The sequence below is a fragment of the Scylla paramamosain genome, chromosome 39 (genome assembly GCF_035594125.1).
Source record: "Scylla paramamosain isolate STU-SP2022 chromosome 39, ASM3559412v1, whole genome shotgun sequence".
NCBI lineage: Eukaryota > Metazoa > Arthropoda > Malacostraca > Decapoda > Portunidae > Scylla > Scylla paramamosain.
The window spans coordinates 12,813,479-12,829,881 of NC_087189.1; the positions used below are offsets into that span (position 1 = coordinate 12,813,479).

General features: G+C 45.8%; 2 protein-coding genes across 3 annotated transcripts in view; one reads left to right on the forward strand and one right to left on the reverse strand.

Moving 5' to 3' along the window:
* The first annotated feature begins 109 nt into the window (after positions 1-109).
* On the forward strand, positions 110-5,851 carry LOC135092218 (large ribosomal subunit protein eL15). Of its 2 annotated transcripts, none has more exons than XM_063990551.1 (4): positions 110-219; positions 1,569-1,755; positions 2,621-2,757; positions 5,499-5,851. In XM_063990551.1, the coding sequence occupies exons 2-4, from the start codon at positions 1,584-1,586 to the stop codon at positions 5,802-5,804; spliced, it is 615 nt and encodes a 204-aa protein (XP_063846621.1). In that variant the 5' UTR covers positions 110-219; positions 1,569-1,583; the 3' UTR covers positions 5,805-5,851. The 2 variants fall into 2 exon arrangements, with proteins under 2 accessions (XP_063846621.1, XP_063846622.1); XM_063990552.1 differs by lacking the exon at positions 110-219 and adding an exon at positions 401-648.
* A 4,586-nt stretch (positions 5,852-10,437) lies between these two features.
* The window catches only part of LOC135092210 (pro-resilin-like), an 8,263-nt gene continuing 2,297 nt past the window's right edge, over positions 10,438-16,403 (reverse strand). Inside the window, exons 2-3 of the mRNA XM_063990539.1 lie at positions 11,806-14,103; positions 10,438-11,201 (exon numbers count right to left, since the gene is read on the reverse strand). Coding sequence (XP_063846609.1) covers positions 10,878-11,201; positions 11,806-14,103 — 2,622 coding nt within the window. The 3' untranslated portion in view covers positions 10,438-10,877. The remainder of the gene's footprint in view (positions 11,202-11,805; positions 14,104-16,403) is intronic.

The following is a 16,403-nucleotide window of genomic DNA, read 5'->3' on the forward strand; positions in this document are numbered from 1 at the left end:
ATTACCCTTTTGTTCCTATGAAGAAAGCGTATTAACAATGATTTCAACTACACTTTTTAATCTATCTACTTAAATAAACTAGTGACGAGTGTACTAGGATTATGATGGAAGATATAGTATTTATAATAGGTTTTGTTGTGATTGAAAAGAACCATCGCGCCAGTCTGTTGTCTCGGAGAGGTTGGCCAGCCTGTCTTTCCCTCTTCATCGGCGGCCCCGGTAGGTCACTGCCTCGAACATTTTTCTGTGTATGAACGTTTGGAAGTGCTTGTTGGTGCTGGCGGTCCTGGGGAAGGTTGGATGGCGTATGGTGGGACGGCGTGAGGCGTGAGGGCGCTGTTGGAAGGCGGGGAGGGCGCTAACAGGAGTGTGTTGAAGGAGGCCATGTGGTGCGCGGCATGGTGTGTTTGGCTGGCAATGTTGTGGACAGACTGACCCGCCACACACGTGCATACCAGCCGCCTCTCGTGCCAAGTGCTACCACATGCAGGATATATAAGCCTAATTTGCTCCGCTGGAATTCATAGTATCGTCCAGAACTGTAAATTTCATCTGTGCTTTTCTTGCTTGCCTTGTGTTTACCTGTGAGGGAGCAACGCCTGGCCACCTGTGTTTCCTGACCCTCGCTCGCCTCGCACTTGATAATCGGTAAAGAGACGGATTATTACCACCACCAGTTATACTTGTGTCGGGTGTGGCAGGTTGGGGTGTTGAATGCAGGAATTGAGTGTTATTTCAGTATGTTGGTTCCTCTGCCTGCCCCTCGCTCGCCTCACACTTAATACTCGGTAAAGGGACAGATTGTTACCACCACTAGTTATATTAGTGACGGCTGTGGCAGGTTGGGGTCTTAAATGCAGGAATTGGTTGTTATTTCAATACGGTGTTGCCTCTGCCTGCCCCTCGTTCTAATAATTGATACTCGGTAAAGACAGGTTATTGCCACCACTAGTAATGTGTGTGACGGCAGAGATAGTTAAGGTCTTCAGATGCAGGAATTGTGGGAATATTTAAGTAATTGTCTTGAGCTTATGATCTACCACAGTGAAGGGATGAGTGAAATAACAGAATTAATCAAAACCTAACGATGTACCCCACCCCTCGAATACAGACGTTAATGTTATTTCAATATTCGATTGGGTGTCTTTTCAGTGTGTATTTCGCCAGCCAGGGCACCTTGTGAGCTGGTCAGGAGGCTTGTGGGCTTGGGATTAGTTTGGAAATGCTGTAGTGTTTGTAGGAATGAAGCAGTTGTATGTGTGGTTATGGAGTGAAGGATTACTGTTGTAGTTACCAATAGGTGGTGTTTACGATATTGGACATTTTTATGCTTATTGTGTGATGTAAGAAATTAATCTTTTATTCCAGTGAGGTTATTGGTTAATATATTTGCCTCTGTGTGTGTGTGTGTGTGTGTGTGTGTGTGTGTGTGTGTGTGTGTGTCATGATGAGAGATAATGCACCATTCATAGGTACTGCTGATAAACAAAACCCTAAGCTGACATCAGACCCTTCATTATGACATGCTTCCACTTCTTTCCATGTTCTAACACCCTGCCTCTCCCCAGGGACAAGCGGCCACCATGGGGGCCTACAAGTACATGCAAGAGATTTACCGCAAGAAGCAGAGTGATGTGATGCGCTTCCTGCTGCGGGTGCGCGCCTGGCAGTACCGCCACCTCAACAAGCTGCACCGTGCCCCTCGCCCCACCCGCCCCGAGAAGGCGAGGCGCCTCGGCTACAAGGCCAAGCAAGGTGTGTTCTGCTCTGTTATGTTCATTTGTATGTTGGGAGTGGCCTTTTCAATGGCTGACCCCTGATTTATTTATTTATTTATTTATTTATTTATTTATTTATTTATTTATTTATTTATTTATTTATTTATTTATTTATTTATTTATTTATTTGTCTCCCTTTTCTACAGGATAGGAACTGCCAAGGGGAAGAAAAAGTTAGGAAAAAACATCCACTAGAAAGATAATTCGGTCCTGATTAATTTTTATGTAATATTGGCAATCTGTCATACTGTTTGCATTGATGAAAAGGTTATTATATCAGGTTCCTAGATTCCCTTCTGATGAATGTGTATATTTCTCTCTCTCTCTCTCTCTCTCTCTCTCTCTCTCTCTCTCTCTCTCTCTCTCTCTCTCTCTCTCTCTCTCTCTCTCTCTCTCTCTCTCTCTCTCTCTCCAGCATGCTAAAGACTAAAGACCAATTAAAGTTTTGCTTCTGAGGAAAGTGCAGTTATTCACTTGTGTAGGTATTTGTAATTTACTTTTAAAGGTAAATATTCCTCTTAGACGTGTCTAAAACACTTACTATGCTGTAGTGTATACCAGGCCAGCAACCCTACATAGGATGGCCGAGACCAAACACTACACACACATCGTTCACTCTTAGCCCGTCAGCCCCTAGTAGAGAAGGGCAGTCACATAGACCACCATACTGTACTACAGGAGATAGGCATAGCACATGTTGCCACACTTAAAATGATGATAACCCATGCACCACTCATATGGACGATGTTGAGTCATACAAGAAGCACTGATTGTCTCCAAACACACACACACTGCCAGCCCATCCCCTCCCTCCTCTAACCTGCGTGCCCCTCCCCCTCCAGGCTTCGTGATCTACCGCATCCGTATTCGCCGCGGTGGCCGCAAGCGCCCCGTGCCCAAGGGCGCCACCTACGGCAAGCCCAAGAGCCACGGCGTCAACCAGCTGAAGCCGACCCGCAACCTGCAGTCCCTGGCGGAGGTAGGTGGCCCGTGCAAGCCTTGGTAGTGGTGGTGGCGGTGGATGCCAGCCAGGTGATCCATTGCCTTGTATATCTTGATATTTGAAGTGATTTGTGTTAGTTCTTTTTTTTTACCCTGCCATAATTTTGTTATTACTTTCACAAGTTTAACCTTCTAACAGCATGGTAACTGCAATATGACAATTTTTACTTCATGTGAGTGATTCGAGATGATTTAAAATATAATTACAGGGTGCAGCAGAAATATCTTGCATATTTTTCCTTTTGTTAATCTTTAAAATGTTGGAAGCATTTGTGCCACACCCTTTACAAGTCCTGGAAGCTTAGAAAAACTTGATTATTTAGTGATGGGTATCAGGGTTGCACCTGAAAACCTGCAGCACACTACTGTAATATGACTAGAGAGAAGCCATAGCAGTCAAGGGGTCAGTCATTTTAGTTGCTTTGAACACTTACTGGTACCACGTGACTACAGTGTTGTGGCGCCTTGCTTTTTTTATTTTATTTGTTTATTTATTTTGTTACCAAACAAGCTAGATAAGTTTACGTGTAGGAAAGAGCTTGGTAGGAACTGACTCACGAACAGAGTGGTGGATGAGTGGAATAGGCTTAGCAGCTTGGGTCATCGCCAACACACTATGTAGTTTCAAGAGAAGGTTAGATGATTATGTGGATAGGGAAGACTGGTACCAACAGGAAGGCTGACAGCATGTGTGGAAGGATAATAGACATGGTTAGTGCAGGAGCTGCCTAGTGTAGAGCATTCAGACTTTTGCAGTGTCCATGTGGTCCTAATACCTTGAATATTGTTACTTCTGCTTGCTTTTATGCCTTAAGACTTGCTAGGATCAAAGTTGCTTGTTGGACATAAAGATATTTGCTTGCCGTACTGTATTCTGGTGTGTTTACTTTGATTTCTTTTACACAAGTATTCCCACAAGCATCCCACTGCCACACCACCACCTCTCTTATGCTGGTCTGGGGCTGGAATCAATCTATTTTTGGATTTTGAGGCTTTTCAATTGGCAAGGAAATACAAACCTATCTTTGACATTATTTAGTTTCAGATTCAAGTGTGTTCTTTGTATCTAGCTTTTTTATCAGTGTACCAGTGAGAGGAATAATAACATATTTACTCTGCTTTAAAGATGGGAAGTTGTAATACAGTCAAGTAGCATCTAAAGGTAATGGTTTGTATTTACCTTTTCTCTCGTAGGATAAATGTTGTTCTTTCCTTCCTAACATGTCAGTAAGCTTTGTCTTCCATCAGTTTTGTGTAGTTGTCAAGCAAGGTTGGAAATTTTGGTATTTGAGGGAATTTGCAGTAACATTTCAATGCAAAAACACCAGTAGGTAATGAGGTGATTTAAACTTGTGAGATCTTGCCACTGCTGGGATTTTGACAGATGGTTTTGGCTTTGAAGAATAGAAGTAGCTTTCACATGCAATACTTTGTACTCCCAACTTACGGGTCATTAGTCTGCAAGGCGGGTGAAATAAGACCAGCATAGGACTGAAGTATGTGGTGAGTCTTGACATACCAGTGCACATTTCTGAATTATTGCAGCAGTTTTGCCGGATATATCACTGTAAAACATCTACAAAATTTATAAACCCAGGGAATATAAGAAAGTGATCAAACAAAAATGTCATGATTTCTTGTGGAGTAGAGCATTGAACACTACAACTTCTAAAATCAATACATCTTTAGAAACACTCAACAGGATAGACCAGCCTCCTTGCCAAACTGTCTGGCACTCACAATGGATGGCCCTTGGAGATCACTGCACCTTGTTTGTCGTACTTTTGGGACTCTCTCTCTCTCTCTCTCTCTCTCTCTCTCTCTCTCTCTCTCTCTCTCTCTCTCTCTCTCTCTCTCTCTCTCTCTCTCTCTCTCTCTCTCTCTCTCTCTCTCTCTCTCTCTCTCTCTCTCTCTCTCTCTCTCTCTCTCATTACTGATGTCTTTGCAAGAGGTATTGAAGATTTGATTGAAGTGGCACAACCTTCACCTTGGATGAGGCAATAACAGCATTGAGGCACACAGTCACAGGTGAAGTGGCTGTCCAAGACCTACACAGAGGGAAAGTGGCAGTGAAAATTACACTTGTCTTACCCACAGCAGTGACAACACTCAACAGACAACACATCACAGCAAACACATAAGGAAGCAAGATGGCTGTTCTGTTTATCACATGGCACCACAAGACACTCTCAGAAATCCTAATATAAAACACACCTGATTTTTTCTTGGTATTTTTTTCAGGTGAAGAAATGTTTCCCTTATCCCAAATACAGATCCTAGGAAATTAGTGATACAAGGAATTGAGTAGTATTGTTGCATTAGTATTTTATTGTATCTCTGGCAAAGTATCCAGTAATGGTGAGATGATGAGTGACCATTGTTGTGTATGGCTGGGAGAGGTGTGTGGTGGAGTAACAAGAAACATTTGCACTGCACCTTGACCACTTTTGAAAGGCTCTAGTTGAAGCTACATGAGTTTTTAGAGTGTTTTTATGTTTCTGGTGGCAGATTGATAAGATTTTACATTACTGACAGAAGATACCTGGTTAAACATCTCTGTGGCCTTTGAAAATAGTGAGAGCTAAGTGTTTCTGAATATGGGTTGAGGTTAGCAGGTGAGCTGTGTTGCTCCTAGCTTAGGCAGCCTTTCAGGGAATTGAGGGTCTTTCCATACCTGGCCCACCGTGGAGTACTGACTGTACCCGGTCTTTCCCACAGGAGCGTACTGGGCGTCGTCTGGGTGGCCTGCGTGTGCTGAACAGCTACTGGGTGGCACAGGACTCCACTTACAAGTACTACGAGGTCATTCTGGTCGACATCCGGCACAACGTGGTACGCAAGGACGCCTCTCTCAACTGGATTTGCGGGCATACACACAAGCACAGGGAGATGCGTGGCAAGACGTCTGCCGGCAGGAAGCACCGCGGACTGGGGCGAGGCTTCCACTTCTCTCAGACCAAGGGAGGCTCCCGCCGTGCTCGCTGGCTGCGTCATAATTCTCTCTCTCTTCGCAGAAAGCGTTAAAATCACCATCTGGTGTTATTTCTTTAATTAAAAAAATCTATGTGCAAGACCTTGTGTTATTTCCATTATGTTAGTGGTCTTACTCTTAATTCCTACTTACCTGGCTGACATCCCCATGAAGGAGCTAGTGGAGAGAAGGCACCATACAGGGCCTGCCACATGGTCTCCTGGCTTATTGCAACTTCCCTTTGCAACTTGAATTCTTAAATACTTGTAGTCTACACACACACAGACACACCCTTATGTCTCGGCATCTGGGCCTGTAGTGCAGAGAGGACCAATCCTCATCAGCTACACTGCAGTAACACTATACAAAGGCAGCTATGCAGCATTCATACAGCACAGCAGAACTTTAGTCATTCTGTACTGTGATAATTTCCTACCTTTCCCCTCATCTGACCTGGGCAGCTAACTGGACCTGGCCTGGAGGTGTGGCTGAGTCTGTTAGCTCCATTCAGTTTGATTGAATAGTTGGATACACTGAAAAGAACTTTGTGTGGTGCGTTGGCATCAGGTGGCCATTAAGTACCTGGTGCTGTGCTCCAAAGCCTTGTCTACCACTACATATTAAACTGAAATGAATCTTGAGGGAGGTAGCAGAGTAGAAAAGGTCTTTTCCTCACATTCTCTTGCTTTTTACAATATTGAGGAAATATAGTGTTTGCATTCTAATGTGGCTGAAGAGCGTGATGCCATGTGGTATTATTCACTGTTATGGCAACGCGTGGGCAGTGATGCCTGCAGTGCCAATGTGGGAGGTCTTTGCTCCTAAGCATCAGCGACACCAAGATAGCCAGCGTTGGTTTCTGAGCCGCAACATTTTCATATTTTCTGGGAAGGATTTCCACTTCAATTTTTATATATTTATTTTTTTTCCGTCTATTAGTTACATATTAACATTCACTTATAGAACATGATCATAGATGGTTTAAAATATTACTATTCTTGACCAGAAGCTCTCTTCAGTCCAGTCTTGTGCATAACAGTGACCTTGGCAGCAGGAAGGTGTCCTCAACACGGGTGCGTGGGCTTTGGTTCAGCTTGGATCGTGAGGCAGTGCTCCAGCGTGTGGCAGATGGTGCAGGCAGCCATGCATGGTGCTACGAGTACCCGCCATGATATGTCCTTGCCTGCAGGAATAGTTGTGGCTTCCTCTGGGAATAGTTTCTTGAATATTTAAAGAAATTTGTTGCAACACAGTACGCCAGATTTATTCACTACAACCGTAGGTGAAAATTGATTCGGAATCGCTCACACCGGGCCCTTTTGGATTCAGTGGGGCCTCTCCTCCCTCCCTCTCTCTGCTAGGTTTTTCAGAATAGAACAAAGAGTAATGTGAAAAAATGTAGCCTATAAATATTGAACAGTAATTTATAAACCTCCTATCGTAAAAGATAAAGCTGAACTGTGAAACAGACACAATCTGAGCCAACCATGGAGTCAACACATCGCTTGAGCCACTCAGCGAAGATGTGACCTTTTTGACTCATTGTTTTTTTAATATTACTACAGCCCCTCGATCCTTTCACATTCATTTGACTAATAGGAAGTATTATCCGGTAATAAATAAGATTGCTATTACATACCAAACAAACTACATCCCTGGCGAAATAAAAGCGAAATTGTGATGTCCCTACCAGCAAGACGAACTTTACTGATCGTTTACTGCACCGTAGACAAACGCGTGTAGTGTGTGGCAGTACATTTTTACTCGTGTAGCGTAATTCATTGTGCTTCATCGACTGCTAACCCACGTGAACTTGAGATTAATAAGTGAAGAATACAAACGAGGAATACCATGGATGAGAAGAGAGCGTGTGAGTGGCGGGGATGGATTTCAGTGTGCTCAGCTGGTGGGGAAGGAGGAAGGACCCGGGCGCCATTAACTGTGCGTCATGAGAGTGAGTCACCTGTTGTTATCGCCTTTGTTTCTGTTACTGTTTTGGGGTATTGTTAGAAATATATAGATTTTCGGGGTAATATTGAAGTAACATTAGCGTTTTCATTGGAGGGTTAAGGTTAAATTAGATTAGTTGAGGTCATTAACTGCGATTCGAAAAAAAAAGTTATGGTTTTGTGGGAATAACCTTGTCAATTTTGAGACTGACCTTTTTTCTGTGCATTTTTTTTTTTTTTATTTCTAAGACGATCTGCACAATAAAGGGATTAGCAATGAAATTAATGAACTGAATTAACCTAAACCTAACCTAACCTATCGCTCAAATGGAAACGCAGTGTTAATGGCTGGAAATGAATAGACTACGGTAACTTCGGTATATGTTAAAAAATTCACCTATCTCAACGCCACATATTACCTGTCTCATCGACTAAATCCTGTGAGACGGGGAATTTTCACATCATTTAGAGATTCATTGAGTTCATAAAATTTCACAGCTGATTCCTTCTTTGTATAGACCACGATAGGAAAAAAAAAAAAAGTGTCATATTTTACTGATAAACAAGAAGCCTATGTCCGGAAATGAGTAGGCTAAGGTTATTTCCACAAGACTTATTTTTTATTCGTATCTTGATGTAGTTATTAAATGAAGCAACATAATACAACTGGCACACGTGAAAGGGCTGGTGGCGCGGCGTGACGAGGTGAGGTGAACCCATTAATCTGGGACTGAATGGTTGAGCGTTTGGGCGTGTTTGGAGCACTTCAGACAGGCTCCAGTGGAAGTTACCTTGTATCCTGTAGAACGAGTGCACCGGTGTTTGTTAGTTTGCTGTAGGAACCGAGGATCGCCCAAAGATTCGCAAGCCAGTCGGGGAGGCGTTCCCAACAGCACTATTATTTTTGACCGTAGTGGTCCTCCTTGGATGCGTGAAGCGAGTGAGTGAATGAAGGGACTTGTGAAGAAATGAATGCAGGTGAGAGAGAGAGAGAGAGAGAGAGAGAGAGAGAGAGAGAGAGAGAGAGAGAGAGAGAGAGAGAGAGAGAGAGAGAGAGAGAGATTTTGTTATTGTGAATATTATAAAGAAAGGCAACCAAAACTGGCACTGAACGGGGAAATAGGTTAGGTTTGGTTTGGTTAGGTTAGGTTAGGTTAGGTTAGGTCAATTACGTTAGGTTAAGTTATGTAGAAAGAAGACGACCCCTGGTTGGGCTGAGGTACAGATGGAGTGACAATATCGTGAAGGATCTGGAAGACACATTGGGGGAGTGAGGCACAGTGGCAAGAAGAGGCCCCCCTATCCCCTCACCCCCCACCCCCACCCCCTTCCTCTTACTCTGCCATTCCCGCTGTGTAGACTCCTTCATATCTTAGCTTTGGCTGCTGTTTGGTACATCTTTTCATATATACTTATCACTCTGAGGCATCTTCACTTGTTTTGCAGCCACCTCCAGTCTTTAAACTTGGTAGAAATTGTAAAATCTATGCTTTTGTAGATGCTTGTAAAGATTTCATGCATTACTTCTGGTGCTGATAATTGTTTCGTATCGCAGTGAAAGGGTTAATCCATGCTGATCAAGTAACGACAGGACTGCCAACCGAACCCGGAAATGGAAGGTGGGGTGGGTGGGGTAGGTGCTGATGGTACAAGCCTTGAATTCTTTCGTGTATTAGGCAAATTGAATGACTGTACCCCAAAGTAAGGGTTTAAATGCATTTTCTCTCGTACACTAGCAAGAATATTGAGAGAAAACGGAGATCTTTGGTGGTAAACTATGATATGAGCGAGAGAACACGTGGCTGCTCACTTCTTGGCCACTTTGCTTCCCGCTGTCTTGATGCTTGTTAATGCTGGGTAAGAATTTGTAGCAGCTATTATTGTTGCTGTTACTGTCTTTATTGTTACTGGAAGGCTGCAGGATCGAAGGAACTGAGAAAGACTGCACCTTACTTAATATATATCGTAATATTTGTTTTTGCTGGTGTTATTATCAGGGTTACTATTAGCCAGGTGTCTTAAATGGATGCATTGGAGAAGGAAATTGAGTGTTGTTAATGGAGTGTGCGGGGAAGGCATATGGTAGGTAAACGAAGCTATTTTTTATATTGTTTTTTATTTATTTATTTATTTTATATATTTGTAGCTTTGAACCATAAATTGCATGGAGAGAGAGACTGTTTTAAATATCCAGGGCAGCGTGTTGGTGCAGATGGAGAAATACATATAGAGATGAACTTTACAATGAATGAAGCAAGAAAAATGTGACAAGGAATTGAGAGAGTACATAGATGACTTTGAAATGAATGCAAGAAGTCTTATTAGTACTAGAGGAGGGAAAGAGCATGGGAGGAGGAGAGGAGAAGCACTGTGTTATGAAGTGTGAGAGGAAGGAAAGAACATGGGAGGAGAGGAAAGGCACTGTGTTATGAAGTGTGAGAGGAAGGAAAGAACATGGGAGGAGAGGAAAGGCACTGTGTTATGAAGTGTGAGAGGAAGGAAAGAACATGGGAGGAGGAGAGGAGAAGCACTGTGTTATGAAGTGTGAGAGGAAGAGGTGAATAATAAAACACAAACATATTATTATTTTTTTATTTTTTTTTGTATTTGATAACTTAACTATTTTGTGCCTCGCTGGGACTCGACTTAAGTAAACAACACGTATGGTTCCTGTAGTCATAATAAGTGTTGGAGAAAGGGGTGGAGGGGGGAGGGAAGCATTGGAATACGGGAGAGAGAGAGAGAGAGAGAGAGAGAGAGAGAGAGAGAGAGAGAGAGAGAGAGAGAGAGAGAGAGAGAGAGAGAGAAAATAAAACAAGCAACAAAAATAATTGACCAGCAAAATCATATTAATTATCGCACCTTGGAATGCTCACCTGTCTTACGCTCGTTTTCTACCAGTGTGGGGTGGGAGGGGTGACTTAAGGAATACAGCACACTTACTTAGGATAAAGCTTTCGTTACCATACTCGGCCGGGATGCAAACAAACAACACCTGCAGAAGCTTGACACAGAGCGGCCCGTCCTCCTTAGCGCGCGTTGCTTAGGGGCGGGAGTTCGATATAAACCTAGACCTTAATATACGCAGGTTCGCTATTCGCGGGGGAGGGTGGTCACTACACGCTGAGGGTACGTGTAGTGAGGAGTATTTGAAGGCATTTAAACTGAGCTGCGGCGTTAGTTGTACCCTACTTGAGGCGGGGAAGGCGAAGAGGGGGACTGGTACACGTCGGGGAGCGGGGATGGGGCCACGGCGGGGCGGAAGGTGACAGCAGGCCCGGGGGCATGGGAGGGGTACTGCGCCTGTCCGTCGTAGCTCACCTCAGCCACGAAACCTCTCTCGTGATCCGCGCGGAAGTTGACTGTCTGAGTGCGTCCGTCAGGGAGAAGGACTGTGTACTGGCCTGTTGTCACCTTGCCGTCAGAGTCCTCGTTGTGGCTTTGCACGTTACCATTGTATTCATCATTGACGGCGTAAGCGAAGTTGAAAGGCATACCACCCTGTTGGGATAGAGATAGATAGGTAAAGAGAGAGAGACAGAGAGGGGTGGTGTTAGCAGTGATGTGGGTGGAATACAATTGGTTGAAGGAAATGAAGGGGTGGCATTGTGGTGGAGCTGCAAAGGATGGGAGGCACGGAGGAAGACGCAAGGGACAGAAACTACTGGGGGAGACTCGCACACGGCGCCACCCCTCACTCTGGGGACGCGGCCAAGGGAGAAATAGTTTATAATAATGGTTCTTGGTCAAAGGTAAGCGTGGTTCTTGTTGCTTCGTTGATGTGAAAGCAGAGTGGATGGGATGAAAGTGGAGATGAGGGAGATTAGATGTGGTTGAGTGTGGCTGTGGTGGCGTGGTGTCAGATGGTGTGTGGGTGTAGCGGAGACCGTCAAGGGAAGTTGTTTGGTGATGGTGGTGGTGAAAGAATGAGATGATGATGATGATGATGAACAGTTTAGCAGTTAGCACATGGATAGTTAGCGTGGCATTATCTTACCACCTTAGATGAATTAAATAGCCAATCACATGTTATCATACTTCTTAGATGAATTAATCAGCCAATCACATGCAGCCACACTCATCCACACCTGTCCTGTTAACTCACCTGGCCGTATCCACCGTGGACTTCGCGCCCTTCGCCGTAACCACCAACGCCACCAACAGACCCTGATCCGCCAACACCGCCAGCACCACCAGCACCACCGTATCCACCAGCGCCGCCAACACCACCAACACCACCAACACCACCACCAATACCAGCACCACCGTATCCACCAGCGCCGCCAACACCACCAACACCACCAATACCACCAACACCACCAATACCACCAACACCACCAATACCACCAACACCACCGCCAACACCAGCACCACCGTATCCACCAGCGCCGCCAACACCACCACCAGTACCACCAACACCACCACCAACACCAGCACCACCGTATCCACCAGCGCCGCCAACACCACCAACACCACCAATACCACCAACACCACCGCCAACACCAGCACCACCGTATCCACCAGCGCCACCAACACCACCAACACCACCACCAACACCAGCACCACCGTATCCACCAGCACCACCGCCAACACCACCAACACCACCAACACCACCAACACCACCTAATCCACCACCAACACCAGCACCACCGTATCCACCAACACCACCACCAACACCACCTAATCCACCACCAACACCACCACCAACACCAGCACCACCGTATCCACCAAGACCACCGCCAACACCAACACCACCAACACCACCTAATCCACCACCAACACCACCACCAACACCAGCACCACCGTATCCACCAACACCACCACCAACACCACCACCAACACCACCTAATCCACCAGCAACACCACCACCATATCCTCCATCACCAAGACCATTTCCACTTCCACTAAATCCACTAGCCACACCGAAGCCTGCCTGGGTGGAAGGGCCGTAGGAGGGACCACTAGGGGCGCCGTAGTTACTGGAGGGGGTGGAGGGACCATAGGAAGGGCCTGTTGGGGTGCCATAGGTATTGGAGGGGGTGGTGGGATGGCCATAGTTATTAGACGGGGTACTGGGGCCATAGCTGGGGCTGGTTGGGGTGCCATAGCTGTTAGAAGGTGTGGTAGGGCCATAAGTGGGACGAGTTGGTGGGCCATAGGTGTTCTTGGGAGGGCCATAGCTATTGGAAGGAGTGGTGGGGCCATAAGACGGGCCAGTGGGAGGGCCATAGCTGTCAGATGGGGTGGTGGGGCCATAACTAGGGCCAGTGGTTGTGCCGTATGAGGTTTTGGGAGGGCCATACTTGTTTGATGGGGTGGTGGAAGGGCCATAGGTGGGCCGAGTGGGCGGGCCATACCTATTTGAAGGAGTGGTGGGGGCATAGGTGGGGCGGGTGGGTGGGCTGTAGGTGTTCTTGGGTGGGCCATAGGTGGGGCGTGGGGTAGTGGGGCCATAGGTGGGGCTGGTAGGCGGGCCATAGCTCTGGGTGGGGGTGGTGCCATAGCTGGGACGAGTGGGCGGAGTGTAGGTGTTTGTGGGGGGGACATAGGAGTCTTGAGGAGGGGCATAGGTGGTGGTAGGGCCATAAGTGTCCTGGGGAGGGCCATAAGTGTCCTGGGGAGGGCCATAAGTGTCCTGGGGTGGGCCATAAGTATCCTGGGGTGGGCGATAAGTGTCCTGGGGAGGGCCATAAGTATCCTGGGGTGGGCGATAAGTGTCCTGGGGAGGGGTGTAAGTGTCCTGAGGTGGGCCATAAGTGTCCTTGGGAGGGGTGTAAGTCGTGGTGGGACCATAGGTAGGACGTGGAGTGCTGGGGCCATAAGTGTTTGTAGGAGGGACATAGGAGTCTTTAGGAGGGACGTAGGAGTCCTGGGGAGGGCCATAGGAGTCTTGGGGAGGGGTATAAGTCGTGGTGGGACCGTAGGAGGCCGTGGGAGGGACGTATGAGGGCCCTGGGGTGGTGGAGCCGTAGGGAGGGCGGGGCGTGGACTGCAGGAAGAGAGAGGACCCGCCGTGACCTATGGATGGCCTGGCGGTGGAGGGGCCAGTGAAGGGCTGGAAGGAGGACACGTCGAGGGACAAGCCGAAGTCACCACCCACAGGAGAGGAGCCGTGGGGGGGGAGGTAACCTGTGTCTGGCTCCTCATAGCTAGGCACGTGGTCTGCTGCTTCCCCGGGCAGACCAAAGGGCGTCTTGGGCACGTCATAGGAGTACCCGTCGGAGGGGGAGGTGTGTGGATGCGCAGAGGTGTGTGGGTGCGCAGAGGTGTGTGGGTGTGCAGAGGTGTGTGGGTGTGCAGAGGTGTGTGGGTGGTCGCTGTGTGGGTTGCTGAATAAGAGGGACGGGGATGCCTTGGGGAGCCCCGATGTGAGGCCCAGAGCGGCGCACGCTAACACCAGCACCTGCAGGAGGGACGGTGGAGGGTTAGTGGAGGCAGTGAGGGATCAGATTGGGGAGGTGTGTGGTGAGGGGTGAGGTGTGCTGTGGTGTGGTGTGCTGGTGTGCGGTAGTAGTAGTAGTAGTAGTTGTTGTAGTTGTAGTAGTAGTAGTAGAAGAATTAGTAGTAGTAGTAGAATTATTATTATTATTATTATTATTATTATTATTATTATTATTAGTAGTAGTAGCAGTAGTAGTAGTAGTAGTAGTGGAAGTAGTAATATTAGTACTAGTGTTCTTACTTTCCTGCTACTACTGTGAACACATTACAAATCACTCATCCCTAACACACACACACACACACACACACACACACACACACACACACACACACACACACACACACACACACACAATCACTACATTCAGTCTTCGTATTGCGCGTTATACAAATTGTGACATCCTTCTACTCCTCCTCCTCCTCCTCCTCCATCCGTGACGCCTTACATAACACTCCCTCTCCCTGCACCACCTCCCCTCGCTCTCCCTCTCTCCCTCTCCCTCTCCCTTCACAAACGAGGCGGGTGAAAGCTTGGTACTTGCTGCTCAATTGTCATCATATTTTACTCATTGTGGTGACGAGAGAGAGAGAGAGAGAGAGAGAGAGAGAGAGAGAGAGAGAGAGAGAGAGAGAGAGAGAGAGGCCCGTATATATTCAGAAATGCTTTGCTCTCTCACCACAACTATTTTCAAAAGCCACAAAAGTGATTCACCAGGTTCTCAAGAGTGCTTCTCCCTTTAATAATGTAGAGATCTAGTTAATCTGCCCCTAAAACCTTAAAAACACCTTTAAAACTCATATCTCTTCAATTAATGTAGACATCTCGTTAAACTACCCTTAGAACCTTAAAAAAACACCCATCACTTCAGTTAATGTAGAAATCTGTCCCTAGAACCTTAAAAACACATTTAAAACCCACATCACTTCAATTAATATAGAAATTAGTTAATCTGCCTCAAAAACCTTAAAAAAACACCTTTAAAAACCCACATCATTTCAATTACTGCAGAAATATAGTTAATCTGCCCCTAGAACCTTAAAAACACATTTAAAACCCACATCACTTCAATTAATATAGAAATTAGTTAATCTGCCTCAAAAACCTTAAAAAAACACCTTTAAAAACCTACATCATTTCAATTACTGCAGAAATATAGTTAATCTGCCCCTAGAACCTTAAAACACCTTTAAAAACCCGTCACTTCAATTAATATAGGAATTTAGTTAACCTGCTTCTAAAACCTTAAAAAAAAAACACCTTTTAAAAACCCACATCACTTCAATTACTGCAGAAATATAGTTAATCTGCCCCTAGAACCTTAAAAACACCCTTGAGAACCCGCGTGTCACTCCAATGTACAGGAATGTAGTGGGGGCGCGGCGCAGAGGTGTTTCAGAATACGGTCCTGGGGCGGGAGGTGAAGCAATAACCGAGGCGTTGATGAGGGAATGCCGAGGGGGCGGGGTCAAGGTGCAGGTGGTGGTGGTGGTGGTAGTATTAACACTCAGTTGCCTCGCCTTTCACTGCCACCGTACTGTCACCCGTCAGGCGCCAGGGAATAAGAGCGGTTTTGTCGACAGTCTAAAGGCGTGACTTGTGGAAAGGAGACTTGCTGTAAAGATTGGTAGGGTCTAAATAGTCTTTCTTCTCGTGGTAGTTTCGACTTTACAGCTTAATGAAGGTAATTAGGTGCTTGTACGTGGTTATTTGTTTATTTATTTGTTTGTTTTTATTCAATTTTTCTTTTTTTCTTTTATTTTACGTGCATATGTTTTTTTTTATTTATTTGATTTATTTTTTTTTTAACAGGTGAATTGAAATGTTTGTTTACTTGTGTTTACATTTATCAGTTTGCTTTATTACTTCTTATCATTTAGCGCAATTATTTACTTTTTTTTTACCAGCAATTCTACACATTTGCACTTTTTATTTATTTATTTATTTATTTATTTATTTTTTGCATCTCAACTCTCCCTTTCCTTCGTAATATAACAACACCGCAGCAGCTCTCGTTTACTTTGCGTGCGCTGTGTGTGAATACAGCGCGACACACTACCTAACTTTTCGTGCAGGAATCTTAATGTGTGTGTGTGTGTGTGTGTGTGTGTGTGTGTGTGTGTGTGTGTGTGTGTGTGTGTGTGTGTAGGTTTCCGCAGATAGCATACTTTCGGATCGTGTGTGTGTGTGTGCGCGCGCGTGTCATTTATCTACCTCGCCGGAAGAGACAGAGGAAGAGAAAGAGGAGGAGGAGGAGGAGGGAA

Bases quoted from the DNA above. Each gene is read 5' to 3' on its own strand.
- LOC135092218 (XM_063990551.1), top strand. From the start codon at position 1,584: ATGGGGGCCTACAAGTACATGCAAGAGATTTACCGCAAGAAGCAGAGT. The intron at 1,756-2,620 runs GTGTGTTCTGCT...CTCCCCCTCCAG, and splicing joins CGGCTACAAGGCCAAGCAAG to GCTTCGTGATCTACCGCATC. The intron at 2,758-5,498 runs GTAGGTGGCCCG...TCTTTCCCACAG, and splicing joins ACCTGCAGTCCCTGGCGGAG to GAGCGTACTGGGCGTCGTCT.